Source organism: Prosopis cineraria, unplaced genomic scaffold (assembly GCF_029017545.1).
Source record: "Prosopis cineraria cultivar Desert tree isolate PC_DT_omini unplaced genomic scaffold, ASM2901754v1 PC15, whole genome shotgun sequence".
NCBI classification, from domain to species: Eukaryota; Viridiplantae; Streptophyta; class Magnoliopsida; order Fabales; family Fabaceae; genus Prosopis; species Prosopis cineraria.
This window is the reverse complement of record NW_026555346.1, coordinates 1,349,247-1,362,220: the sequence shown is the minus strand read 5'-3', so window position 1 is coordinate 1,362,220 and position 12,974 is coordinate 1,349,247. Positions and strand designations below refer to the sequence as shown.

The 12,974-nt window shown below is 34.3% G+C and overlaps 2 protein-coding genes across 3 annotated transcripts; one reads left to right on the top strand and one right to left on the bottom strand.

Annotated features, from left to right (window-relative positions):
- The first annotated feature begins 753 nt into the window (after positions 1-753).
- Positions 754-7,679, top strand: LOC129294349 (chloroplastic import inner membrane translocase subunit HP30-2). Of its 2 annotated transcripts, none has more exons than XM_054932644.1 (6): positions 754-1,144; positions 1,671-1,786; positions 6,066-6,192; positions 6,832-6,980; positions 7,108-7,170; positions 7,255-7,679. In XM_054932644.1, exons 1-6 carry the CDS (start codon positions 848-850, stop codon positions 7,331-7,333), a joined length of 831 nt encoding a protein of 276 aa, XP_054788619.1. In that variant the 5' UTR covers positions 754-847; the 3' UTR covers positions 7,334-7,679. The 2 variants fall into 2 exon arrangements, with proteins under 2 accessions (XP_054788619.1, XP_054788620.1); XM_054932645.1 differs by having other exon boundaries at positions 7,247-7,679.
- A 3,779-nt stretch (positions 7,680-11,458) lies between these two features.
- Positions 11,459-12,204, bottom strand: LOC129294350 (protein RESPONSE TO LOW SULFUR 3-like). Its single transcript, XM_054932646.1, has one exon. It carries the CDS (start codon positions 12,083-12,085, stop codon positions 11,744-11,746), a length of 342 nt encoding a protein of 113 aa, XP_054788621.1. The 5' UTR covers positions 12,086-12,204; the 3' UTR covers positions 11,459-11,743.
- Between the last annotated feature and the right edge of the window lie 770 nt (positions 12,205-12,974).

The window sequence follows — 12,974 nt, the reverse complement described above, 5'->3', positions numbered from 1 at the left end:
CTAGTAAAAAGTAGATCATGAGAGGTGTGAGGGGCGATAGGGCAAATAGATGTGAGGAGAGCCAAGTGACTCTGAATAAGGCAGAGATCAAAGACGAGTTAGGGATGATTGATGGCTAAAGAGAGAGCAGAGATGCTGAATGAGGTAGAGATAAGTGACAACCGATGGGAGAGTGGATGAGTGAATAAAAAATTTTTAATCTTCAAGTGAGAGAGTAAGAGTGTCGATCAAACGAAAAAAAGATAAGAGAGTTGCTCAAGAGGTTTGTTAAGATTTGGGCTCAAAAGCTTGATTATCTTAAAAAAGTTTCTATTTTTCAAACTCAAAATTTTATTTAAATAGGATTTACAGACCCGACCTTTATTCCCAACTCTAAGCTTTGGTATTAAGGGAAAAAAGATAGAATAAGTTTTGAAACTAATAAGATTTAATGTAGTAAAAAAAGCTAATTTCTTGCAATGTGATGAATTAATATTTAAATTCTTATTAAAAAAATTACATTTAGTTTATAACCTTAACTCGAAGATAATTGGTTCCAGTAAGAGAATTCTTGCACTCAATCAATCAAATAAAAAAACAACTGGTCTAGGGAGCATCCCTTTCAGAAATTATTTTAAAATTTTGTATGAGAAATTCTAAAATTCCTATTGGTGCTTTTATGAGCTGGATCAAGTTGACCCGGCCCATGTTACTATCGTTTGATTAAAAAAAAAAAGGCACAGACATGAAAAGGGATTGTATGCGAGGAAAACATCGAAGATCTTCGTTATCCGTCTCGCATTTTAAGCACCGACGAGGAGAACGCACCCCCGGCTGGGCTGAGGTTCGTTGATTCAGAACTATCAAAATGGAGCGAGGGAAGCAGGGAGGAGCGGTGCTGGCGAAGGTATCGCCTCACCAGCTTCAGAATCCCATAGAGCTCCTCCAAACGCGCTTCAAAGAGGTGGAAAATGGCTTCAAGCTGTGGCTCTCCAAGCAGTCTCTACCAGTCGAGGCTGCTGTGGTCACTGTTACCAGCGCTGCCCAAGGTGCTGCTATTGGTGCTTTTATGGGCACTCTGACTAACGATGCTTCTTCCCCTTTCCCCACGCCGCCTGAGGCTTCTCTCAACCCTCAAGCCATGGCCTCTCTTAAGCAAGCTCAGGTGAGGATACCCAATTTTCCCTATTTAGTCTCCCATGGCCCTGATAGTTTCAACTTGGAACCTCTTTACACTAATTCTTGTTCACAGGTAAGGGTTTGGTTGAACCGAGAAGTTGCCTGATTCCGTGGATGAAACCTTTTAGTGGCAATACTAGACTACCGATTAAGTCTTCAATATGACTTTTTCTTTTAATTAAAAAAAAAAATTCTCACTCGTATCTTGGGACGTGTTTATTTATGGACATAATTTGCTGCTTCGATTTAAACGTAGAAATGATTTCTCTTTTCCATGTCGAACAGAATACAATAATTAGCTTTGAGAACTGATTTTGTTATTTAGCGGCATAGTATTAGTTTCATAGCTCGTACCCTGCTTCAATATATAACGTACAATCATAACGGCTAGAGTCCATGCCTTTCGTGGGTTTTTATAGGACAACAAATTCTTCATGATAGTTACGTGGCTAATCGATTGATAGAGAAGTTATATCCGTCTGTATGTGACGTACGAATTTTTTCAATTATAGGCCCTTTCTGGGGGTCCTTTGGTACAAGCTCGAAACTTTGCTGTCATGACAGGAGTGAATGCTGGTATATCCTGCGTCTTGAAAAGAGTGAGGGGGAAGGAAGATGTCCAGTCCAGGTGAGATTTAATAGGAATTTTCTCTCGTTGTTTTTGTTTTTTATATAATTTACCCTCCCTTACTCTACCTGGACTTTTTTGGTGAGTTAAATACTTAAATTGATATGATTTATCCTATTATAGGACATATCCCCCCGGTTGAGCTTCCCAAGATTTATTTTCTTCAAAATGATACATGTTATTATTGTGTCCTTGCTATATTTAAGTTAGAAGAAAACTTATGTACTCAACCTTATATAGTTAAAGTGTTTGTTTTCAATAAAATCAAGACATTTAAATATTTTATATATTATTTATTCCATAATAAACTCTTGTTATTAATGTTATTAACACTTTAAGATCTACTTGTTTTGATTTGATTGGACAAAATTAGATTAAGTATATAAGGTTAAGTACTTAAGTCTTTTCCTTTAAGGTATCCCTTGCCCAAATATCAAAGATGAAAGGAATGTGCATAATTTATGGGCTGTTAAGACATGGAAATAACAGTCTTACTGCGAAGAGATCATATTGGATTATCATTTGTAGTTACGTTACCATAAAATTTTTGTTGTTGTTAGGCATGGAAATTTGAAACTCAGACGCTATTTGAAATTTTTGGCTATTGGTGGCTACTTTGCTGCTCACCTGGAAAATACGAATTTATTTGGAGCTAATTCTTGTTTGGTTTCATTTTTAATAAAGATAAAGTAGTGTTTATGATATCATTTTGTACTTCCCCGTACAGTTAGGATGATATTGTAGATAGGGGGAATGATTCAGAATTTAATATCATTGCATAACCAGAAAGGGAGAGTACAATTTCCATATTTTTAGTATTTTCAATTGAACGCAAAGGTAGTTTTTTTTTTTTTTTTGTGTGTGAATTAGAAATGGCATCTTCTATATATCTCCAACTATGTTTAGTATTCTTATTACAGTGCATCCTTTTGTCGCCAAAGGAAGTCCTGGGTTTGGTACCCTTGGTATTTTAACTTTCAAATCAGATGCATACTGAACTGTTAAAACATTTTTTTTTTTTTAGTTGGGTTGGTTTTTCCTGGCGTTCATGCTTGAAACTTAGTCTGCTGAGATTTGAAGTTGCCTGATGATGATAACTGATAAGGCTGGAAGAGTGAATGTATACAGGCAGGGTAGAAGATTAATTATTCTTCAACATTGTAAAAACAAAATGTCTGTTTTCCCCCCTGAATTTTCAAGGTATGATCAAAATAATGGAGGTAACTGAGTTATAGGTCTATCAAATGATTAGATACAGGGTAAAACAATTCGCAGGGCTGTACTTTTTTTGCAATAAAACAACAGCAATACCATGTGATGCTAAAGAGGCATAATGTGAATGAAAATTTTAGCCTTTAATCATGGTTGGCCATAATTGTTACATCAGATGCAAGTACACTGTGCCATCAAAAGACTTTGCTAAGAGAAACATGTTGTATGCTGATAGAGTACCGATTACCGTGGGGTAATGGATCATTTGAGAAGTAAGAGATATATTAGGAATAAATATTATTTTTAATTTATTTTAGATATTTTCTATTTAATGATATTATTTACATTTTATTTAGGTTTTTAGTCATCTAGATTTTATTTAGATATCTCAATATTTATCTAGATATCTAGTTATTTAGATATTTAGATTTTATCTAGTATTTTATCCAGATATAGATTCTGGGAGATTTTATTCAGTATTATTTAATTATCTAGTTATTTAGATTTTATTCATTATTTTAGATTGTATTTAGCATTATAAATATGCTTAGCAACTCAAAAGTAGGCATATCCTGAATAAAATAGACTTTTGAGACTTGACCTTTTGGAGATTTTCCTAAGTGTGGCTATTAAGACAAATATAAAACAAGATCCTTGTTCTATATTATCTTGATAGATTTATTCCTTCTATTTTCTTTTATCAGTTCTATGTCTTATTAATGTTATGAAGTTAGATTCTGATTTTATATGTTAATAGAGATTTATCTCTTCCTATCTTGGATACTATCATTTGGTGTCATAGCCGTTTGATCCAAAGATGGTACCTACCTATTCTGCATGCCTTTTTCACAAACCCACATTTTCACCACCATCCTATTGTCATCCATCTTCTAGAACACATTTTCCCAAGTATGATGGTGGAGATCCACAACCATGGATTTTAGAAGCCAAAAATTGTTTTTGATATTATCACACTTCTAAAGACTTCAAAGTTGATATTGCATTGAGGCATTTAAAGGGAGATGTTTATGATTTCTTCACTTCCATTAACATGGAACGTACAATCTTCTATTAGGAATAATTAGTGGAGGTGTTACTAGAAAATTATGGGCCTCTGGAATATCAGAACCCAGATGAATTCTTATGTAGCATCAAGCAAATTGGTTCCGTGCAGGAGCATTGTTTGGAATTTGTTAGGCGCCTTGCTCGTGTGAAGAATTGGCCGGAACATTGCCTCTTGGGAGTCTTCATCAAAAGCCTCAAGGAGAAGCTCAAATCTTATGTCTGGACTTAAGACACTTTACCCGGCTGTTAGTTTGGTTCTTGAATATGAGTTAAAAGCCCAAAACTCTTGCGGGCTCAAAACTGCCTAGCAGAACCAAACTAAGCCTTTGTTTCCTTCTGCCCCTTATCAAACAGCACGTGATTTCAAAGAGACATTAGCATTGACTTGAAACTCCCTTTGCTAGAAACTTCAACCTCTTTTCCTCACAAGCCAGCATCTAGAATGGCTTCCATGGATGCCAAACAGTGGTGACAACAAGAGATGGGACTGTGTTTCAGCTGTTGTGAGACTATCAAACTTGGGCATTGCTGTAATGGATCTTTTTTGCTGCTAGAAATTACAGAGGAGGGTGAAGAAATTGTTCCTTCCCTTGAAGAGGACAAAACCATGGAGATGGAACCTGGTGGGGTTGAAATTTCCCTCAATGCTATTCTGGATAGCAATAACATATCTGCAATGAAGCTTCAAAGGAGCTTCTTTGAATGCCAGGTCCTGAACTTGGTGGATAGTGGGTCTACCTACAACTTTATCCTTGAAGTTCCCATGCAGCCTCTTGTTTGACCTTTTGGAATCCACATTAGAGGTGGTGCTATTTATCTATTACTCCCATCTCAACCTCCAGATACACAACAAAGTTATTGCCTGTGTCTCGCCTTGAGGACAAGGCGAATTTTCAAGGGAAGAGTATTGATAGAGTATCGATTACAGTGAGATAATCGATAATTTGAGAAGTTAGAGATATATTGGGAATAAATATTATTTTTAATTTATTTCAGATATTTTCTGTTTAATGATATTATTTACATTTTATTTAGGTGTTTAGTCATCTAGATTTTATTTAGATATTTAGATATCTAGATATTTATCTAGATATCTAGTTATTTAGATATTTAGATTTTTTCTAGTATTTTGTCCAGATATAGATTCTAGGAGATTTTATTCAGTTTTATTTAATTATCTAGTTATTTAGTTTTTATTCATTATTTTAGATTGTATTTAGCATTATAAATATGCTTAGCAATCAAAAGCAAGCATATCCTGAATAAAATAGACTTTTGAGACTTGGCTTTTTGAAGATTTTCCTAAACATGGCTATTGACAGAAATATAGAACGAGACTCTTGTTCTATATCGTCTTGATAAATTTATTCCTTCTATCTTCTTCTGTTAGTTTCATGTTCTCTTATTCATGTTATGAAATTAGATTCTGATTTCATATGTTAATAGAGATTTGTCTTCCTTATTTTTCTCTTCCTATCTTGGATCCTCTCATATGCATCAGCCATATGTGCTGCTGACAGTTAAATTTATTCTGTATGATGTGTCCCAAAGGTATTGATTAAATCATAACTGATGATGTATGTGCACCTGGTGCACGCTGGAATTGTTCCGAAGTTAAATGGTGAAGTTGCGTCCAGCAGTGGTCTGTGATTATGTATACATTGTGATGGCCCTGACCGCTACATGAAACTCTAGATTTCGTACTCAAAAATCAAAATGATCAAAAGGGTGAACTTTTTATGATGTCAAAGCCTTTTTTTTTTTTTGGTTATTATTATTATTTTGTTATAAGAATCTTTCCAACTGGACCTGAGTATTAAACTAGATGAAATGGGTTCTCTAGTACAAACCAAACTATTTTTCTTCCCCAACAAAAACCTCACTCATTTCTCGCATCATTTTCTGTTTAATTTGTTGGTTTTTGTATCCTTATTTCAGCCACTGTGCTTCCTTGTAGTTAAAATGATGAATTGTTGAGGATCTATTGACTTGTCTATTACAGCATGGCAGCGGCTTTTGGGTCTGGGGCCATGTTTTCATTGGTAAGTGGAATGGGTGGACCAAATCAAGCAGCAAATGCAGTCACTTCTGGACTTTTCTTTGCTCTTGTTCAAGGTGGACTCTTCCAGGTTGGTATGAAGGAACGCCAAATTATCTTTATGCAGTTTTTACAAGGCTTTAATTATTATTCCCTCTATTAAAAAATGTAAGGCATTTTTAATCGAAGCTCACCCCTCACCAAAGTAGTTACTTTTCTTTAAAGTAACTTTATCTTTTCATATTTACCTCTATTTAATAGAGTGTTTAACTATAAAATAAATATAAAGTGATTTATTCAATAAGGACATTTTTGAAGGAAAAAAAAGGCAATGATTATACTTTGAAAGAGTAAAAATATCTTATATTTTGAACATCAAACCTCTCAAAAATTGCCTTATATTTTTTAGTAGAGGAAGTACATGCTACCTCTGTTTCATAAGGGGGACCATAACATTGAGCTTCCTGTGTTGGCAACATAACAACAGAGAATATGGATTGAGTGAAAATTCTAGAAATGAATTTCTAGGGGGTTTCTGTTTGGGTTTATCGTACTATCCATGGTTGAAAAGTGAAAACCCTGGCATGATCAGTTCACCTTTGTCCAAGTGAGATGTGTTTGCCTAGGCCTAGACCTAGACCCCTGGGTGTTATGTGGGTAATGCAGGTTCATGGTTTGGCGTCTCTTAAACTCTCTCTTTGCTAAGATTATGTATTCCTAAATCATGCAGTTAGGACAAAAGTTCTCTCAACCACCATCTGAAGATATTCGCTATGCCAAAACGAGACACATGTTGCACAACCTTGGCCTTCAGAGCTACGAGAAGAATTTCAAGAGAGGCTTATTGACAGACAACACTTTGCCTTTACTCACGGACAGGTTGGCCGTTGGCATTTATCTTTTTCATTTTTTTAGAGTTTTTATTTTGTGTTACATCTTTTGTTCTGTGTTTTTCTTTTACCATGGTCCGAAATCTGAATTTGTTTTTGCCTTGTCTGTGGGGCAGTGCTCTCAGAGATGTGAAAATCCCTCCTGGACCTAGGCTTTTGATTCTTGATCACATCCAGAGGTTTGAATAATTACTGTCTCTAGTTATGCTGCGCCCTGCTTTTGCATTTCTCTTACATGGCGATGTTTGGCGATAGGGACCCAGATCTGAGAGGGAAGCGAGTAAGCCGGAATTAAATTGGATGAAGAGAGTTTGTTGCCACCGACCTTATAGTACTGCTTAAAATCCGTCGGAAAGGATGTTAGCAAGATTTTGTCTTAAATAAGTTTTATCATTTTTGTTTATCATGCTCTATATTCCAAGGTTGCTGTTGCTGAAGCAATTTTAAGATAATTTGGCAAACTCTTGAGCATAGCTACGGCCAAAAAAAAAAAAAACTGGCAATTTTTTTCTGAATCATATATATATATATATATATATATTTTTCACATTAGGAAGATTTGAACTCTTAGACACTATTTCCGGTCCATCGTATCTTATCATTTAGTTTTTTAGTAGAACTTATCATTCTGGTTTTGTGTGTGGTGTTTTTGTTGCCCGTAAGAAAACAATGTTACGCTTTCGGTCGTTTTTCACTGTCCAATTTTACCCCTTTGTCGCATGATCCGTCTAACATTTTAATGTCAACATTAACAGTATGGTGACTACTGACTATATGTTATGACACAATATATTCACACTCATGACTCATTTTGACATTCTAGTCATTAGATCATTCACCATTGAGTTTGGCTTTAAAATTTAAATGGAAAGTTGACTAAATGACAAAGTTTGGTCATTGCATACAATGAGAGAATGTTGCTCGAGCTTGGATTGAATGGAGTAAATTTAAAGTTGGATGACATCAAAAATTTGTAAAGTTTAGAAAAAATGATAGTTAAGTTTAAAAAAAAAATAATGACAACTAAATTTTTAATAAATTTTTTTAAAGATTTAATTGTAATTATTGATTTAAATAGTTGTAAATTTAAAAGTTTTAATTATGAATATAATATTTAAATTTTAAATATAATAATTAATTTGTTATTTATAATTGGATGAATTGATATTTATAATTTTGTTTATAAAAAATTTTATTAAAAATTTAACTATTATTGATTTTTGTTTTTAAAACTTTTTTTAAAGCATGTTTGGATTGAATCTTAATTTGGGTTAAGAGAGACCAAACCTATGTTGGGATTTTAAAAGTCTCATTTATCATGTTTGGACAGTAAAAAAAAAAATCAATCTTAATTAGGGTCTAAACCAACGTTTATGTCAAAGCTCATCCACTCAGCTTTTTCATTAGCATTGAGTGTTCGAATTTGGAGCATTAAATGCTTCTTAAATTTTTTATTCTCTCTCTTCAGTTACTTGCTCTCTACCCAAACCATTGTCATTGTTGTTCCCATGGTTGCTCTAGCTTGCCCTTCATTATTCCAAGCTTGTTGGATCTGACGAGAGATCACAACCACCGCTGTCGTCGAGACCTGATCTCCACCGTGCATGTAGTGTGTTGCTCACACTAATTCACAATGTTGTCTTCTCTCTCTTCATTCATGAGTGGCACGATTTCTCCTCCTCTGCCTTCACAAGTCTCTACTTTCATGAGTGTGCTCGTTGTCGTCTGATCCCTTGCCCTAAATTTGATCAAAGATTGTGCTCGTCATTGTTATTGCTGTCCAAACTTCCATCGATTGAACCAATGCTCATGGTGTTTTTAGCATTAACGGAGATGGCATAAAGCATGGCAAAACAGGCCTACATGGAGAAGACAAGGCCAGTAGAGAAGAGAAGGAACGTGTTGTCAACAACAAAGGTGGTGTCTATTAAAATGTTGCAGATGAGGTTGAAGAAGGTGGTGTCGGTGAAATATAGCATTTGGCGAGGTTGAGATCGAACTACTGGGTGCTTTCGCAAAGTAATCCAATATTATAAGTAATAGTTAATACTTAACATCTCATTTTATGGATATTGTTTTTCTAAATTTAAAGTTTATTTTTTTAAAAGAAGATCAAATTAGACTATTTATTAAATTTTAATTATATATAGGCTATAATTTATCATTTCATTCATGCTCTTTTTAAAAAGTTGAATTTTAAATAATGAATTTATTTTAGATAATTTAAGTCTACCTTTTTAAATGTAATCTAAAGTTTATGATTTTTTTAAAAATATCAAATTAGTCACAAAAAGATAGACAACAAAATTTATATCCATTTTTATTATTATATATCTTAATTGATTTTTAAATTAAATTATATAAATAATTTTTAATTTATTTAATTAAATTATAAAAAATATTTAAATATAGATCATATTAAAATCACAGGTTTTTTTAATCTCAATTTACTAACCTTAATTAAATACCAACTTCAGTGAATTTTTTAATTCCAATTTTCAACCCACAGATATTGTCATTCTTGATATCTGTGCCGTAAAGGAGATCCCAATTTTCCAGGAGAAGGTTAGATGTGATTGGCATGGAATTCCATGACGTGGGTTTTCGTTGTCGAGTGGTCGCTGCCAAACCACTTGCCATTGATGTTTTGTGGGCCCCTCTTGCCTAGAGCGACCGTTTCACTCCATCTAGAGCCAATCCACTTCACCCATGGCCATTACTTGCTCTGTCTCTAATTGTGCTCTTGGTTTTTATACATTGCGTGCCCTGTTTATAAATTATTTTAACAAATCTCACCGCAATAAAAAATTATGAAACAGATTTTAATTTGCTGGATTATTAGAAGCTACAATAACAATTAAATCCTGAATTAATAACTGTTAAAATTTAATAAAATTTTCTAAAAAAATGAGTTGAATATATCAATTTAGATAATTGTGAATTTAGAAGTCTAAATTATAATTAATATCCCTGTTTGTAATTTTCTATATTAATATTTAAAACTTATTTTTTATAAAATTTCCTCATAACCTAATTATCTTTGATTCATTTTTCTCTTTCTTAGATTTCATTCTCCTGCGTTACAAGGGAGAATATCAATAAAAATCTCAGAAAAAATTTAATTTCTTAAAAGAATTGCCGACAAGTAAGAGTTAATAAATTAAAAAGTGAAATTATTATTTTAACAAATACTGTATCAATTAATATTTTCTAAAGAACTTCCATTCTTTCAAAAATATTTTATTTATATTCTCCCTTGTTACAATTGGTGGGTCCAGAACGTGATTCCTATTTTTCATGGGTTTGCCTCATAACACTGTTCTTGTGGGGCTAGTTTCCCACTATCAATCAATTGCGGTAACCAATCAATGCTCCTAGTGGCCTCGCAATCGATCAATAATTCACATCGGGTCCACGTCCTCCGTCTTTCTCTCTACTTGGAGAATATTGGATTGTATTGATATGGAAATACGGGTTAACCCATTCAGTTATACAGTAAAATCATTAAATAACCAGTTTAACAAAATGAATGTATTTTTTACCATTAATCTTTAAACCAGTTCAATCACTTCAACTTTTGCTTTCATCACTTTTTACTATAGTTACAATAGCCATCCCCTGCATAGTTGCATTTACTAATCACTCAGCCAGTTGTTAACTCTGCACTTGTTATAACACTCAGAATTTGATTTGTCGATAGCAGTATTATTGGCAGCAAAACTTAACATACTTTGCACATGCATTAATGTGTTAATAATCCCTCTCTCCTGGGACTTTCCTTGGTTGGGGCAAAAGAAGCAGGATCTCGCGTTGGTTAATCTATATGGGCCTTGACATCGAAAACAACCAGCTCTGAAGAAGTCGAATCCCCGTTAACTTCAAACTTTTTTTTTTTTTTTTGCCTTTTTGGCCAACGTTAACTTCAAACTTGGATCTTAGTCTTCCAGCCTTCGAAAAAATAAGAAATTTCCATCTCCAACGGATCATCAGCCGCTCTCCATGGATGAACAGAGTTTTTATCAGTTCTATCTTGACTTCGAATCTTGAAACGAGCTGATTTTTGCATTAAAAATTTAAATTAAAAGATGAAGTGAGATCTACGCAATACCTTCAACGTCAAGAATCAATCTTCCGTCGTATGGAATAGGATTCTCCTCTTTTTTCCCATCCTCTTTTCCTCCTCTTCTTAATTTCTTGTCATTAAATCAGATTTTGAATAATTCTGTTTTGATCTCCTTCAAAACATTTTATTTTGTTTTACTTTTACTGTATTTTCATATTGTTCTTATTAATTTTCAGTAGTTTAAATTTATTATTTATCTTTTTTATAATTTAATATTTTAATAATAATTTTAGAGGAGATCAAATCTGAATCATATAAATTTTTAATCTAATTGCTAGAAAAGAAGAAGAACGGAAGAGGATGGAGAAAAAGAGGAGATAATGCATGCCGTGTGTGATATGTGCTTAAAAGAAAATTGCCATCATCATAACATAATCCCTCCGTTAAGCATACCAGAGGCACCATGGTTTATCTACAACAGAAACTTTCGCAGAGAACCATTCGACTTCTTTCCTCTAAATTCTTTCACAACAGAGAAAGGACGAGAGAGAACTGATCCACGCCAAAGAGACTTCACATATGGATTACAAAACGTCTATCTACAATTTTCTACTACAACATGCTACAATTTATATTTTATTAAACAAAAAGGAGGGCAATCGAGGATAAAAGGCACGAGTGATAACTGATCAGGAAGAAGAAGGAATGGAAATGGATCGAGTCTTGAGGAGATTCTGTGCCTGGGAGAGTTGGTCCATGAGAGTTACGATGCGAGCGTGATAATCACGCGCCTGGTGAAGAGCCTCGGCCTCCAATTCGCCGAGCTGAGAGCAGAGTCTCTCCTCGGCGTCTTCGGCCACGTGGAGCCTCTCCCAGGTGCTCTGCAGCTCACGCCTCATGAGCTCCTCCCTCTCCTTGCTCTGCCTCAGCTCCTTCTCCAACTCCTCGTTCCTCTTCTTCAGCTGCAGCGCTGTCGTATCATGAGACTCTGATTTCTTCTCCTGGCTCCGGATGCCAATGACCGCCATCATCGGTGCGTAAAAAATGAAAGTAAAGACTAGAAGAATAAGTAGATGAGCAGAAACACACAAAGCAGGATGAAAGGCAGAGTCAAATATGAGGACGCCGGTGGATTTGCTGCGGGTAACGATTGGCTTGGAGGCAACTATAAATAGGCCGAAATCAGGTTGTCCAGGTTCAATGAACCTTTGCTCTGTGGCTTTTCACTCTATTTCAATTTTCAGTTTCTTTTTCGGGCAAACACTCTATTTCAATTTCTGATCAATTAATTTCTGCTGCTGACGCATTCGCTTCGCATTGAAAATGATTTAGAATAGGAACAATGACAATTGGAGACCACAAAAGAACAATAATAACAATTTTAGACCCCAAAAATTTGAAATCCTTAATGGTCCTCGTTTGCAATTGCAATTAAAATATAAATGAGTTTACAAAATTACCCATATGAGCAAATGAAAAATATAGCTTATCAGAGCCTCAATTTTTGTGCGTAAAATTCTTCTCACTTCAAATCTCCTTCATTAACAAAATATCCTAATATTCAACGAAGTGGATCCTCTTGCAATATATAGGTATATGTATCACTATGTTTTTTCTTAGTTTTACATGTCTCCTTTTTTTTTTCTATCTTTTTTGTCAGTGTTGTGGTCTTCTCTGTACTATGTGAAAAATAAATGCTGAGTTCTATACTGCAATCCTTGTTCTTTCTCTTGTATAGCTAGAGGAAAAAGTAATTTTGTTGATGTATATGTAAGAAAATACAAGAATGTTGGGGTTTTTTACTAAGATAGTGTTGGAAAAAAATTAAGGGAATAATAACTATTATTTCTTTCTTGTTACCGTGATTGCAACTTAATGTTTGAAAAACGGTGTATTTTACTTGTACTATGATGAAAAGTA

Bases quoted from the DNA above. Each gene is read 5' to 3' on its own strand.
- LOC129294350 (XM_054932646.1), bottom strand. From the start codon at position 12,085: ATGATGGCGGTCATTGGCATCCGGAGCCAGGAGAAGAAATCAGAGTCT.
- LOC129294349 (XM_054932644.1), top strand. From the start codon at position 848: ATGGAGCGAGGGAAGCAGGGAGGAGCGGTGCTGGCGAAGGTATCGCCT. The intron at 1,145-1,670 runs GTGAGGATACCC...TTTCAATTATAG, and splicing joins CCTCTCTTAAGCAAGCTCAG to GCCCTTTCTGGGGGTCCTTT. The intron at 7,171-7,254 runs GTTTGAATAATT...ATAGGGACCCAG, and splicing joins ATTCTTGATCACATCCAGAG to ATCTGAGAGGGAAGCGAGTA.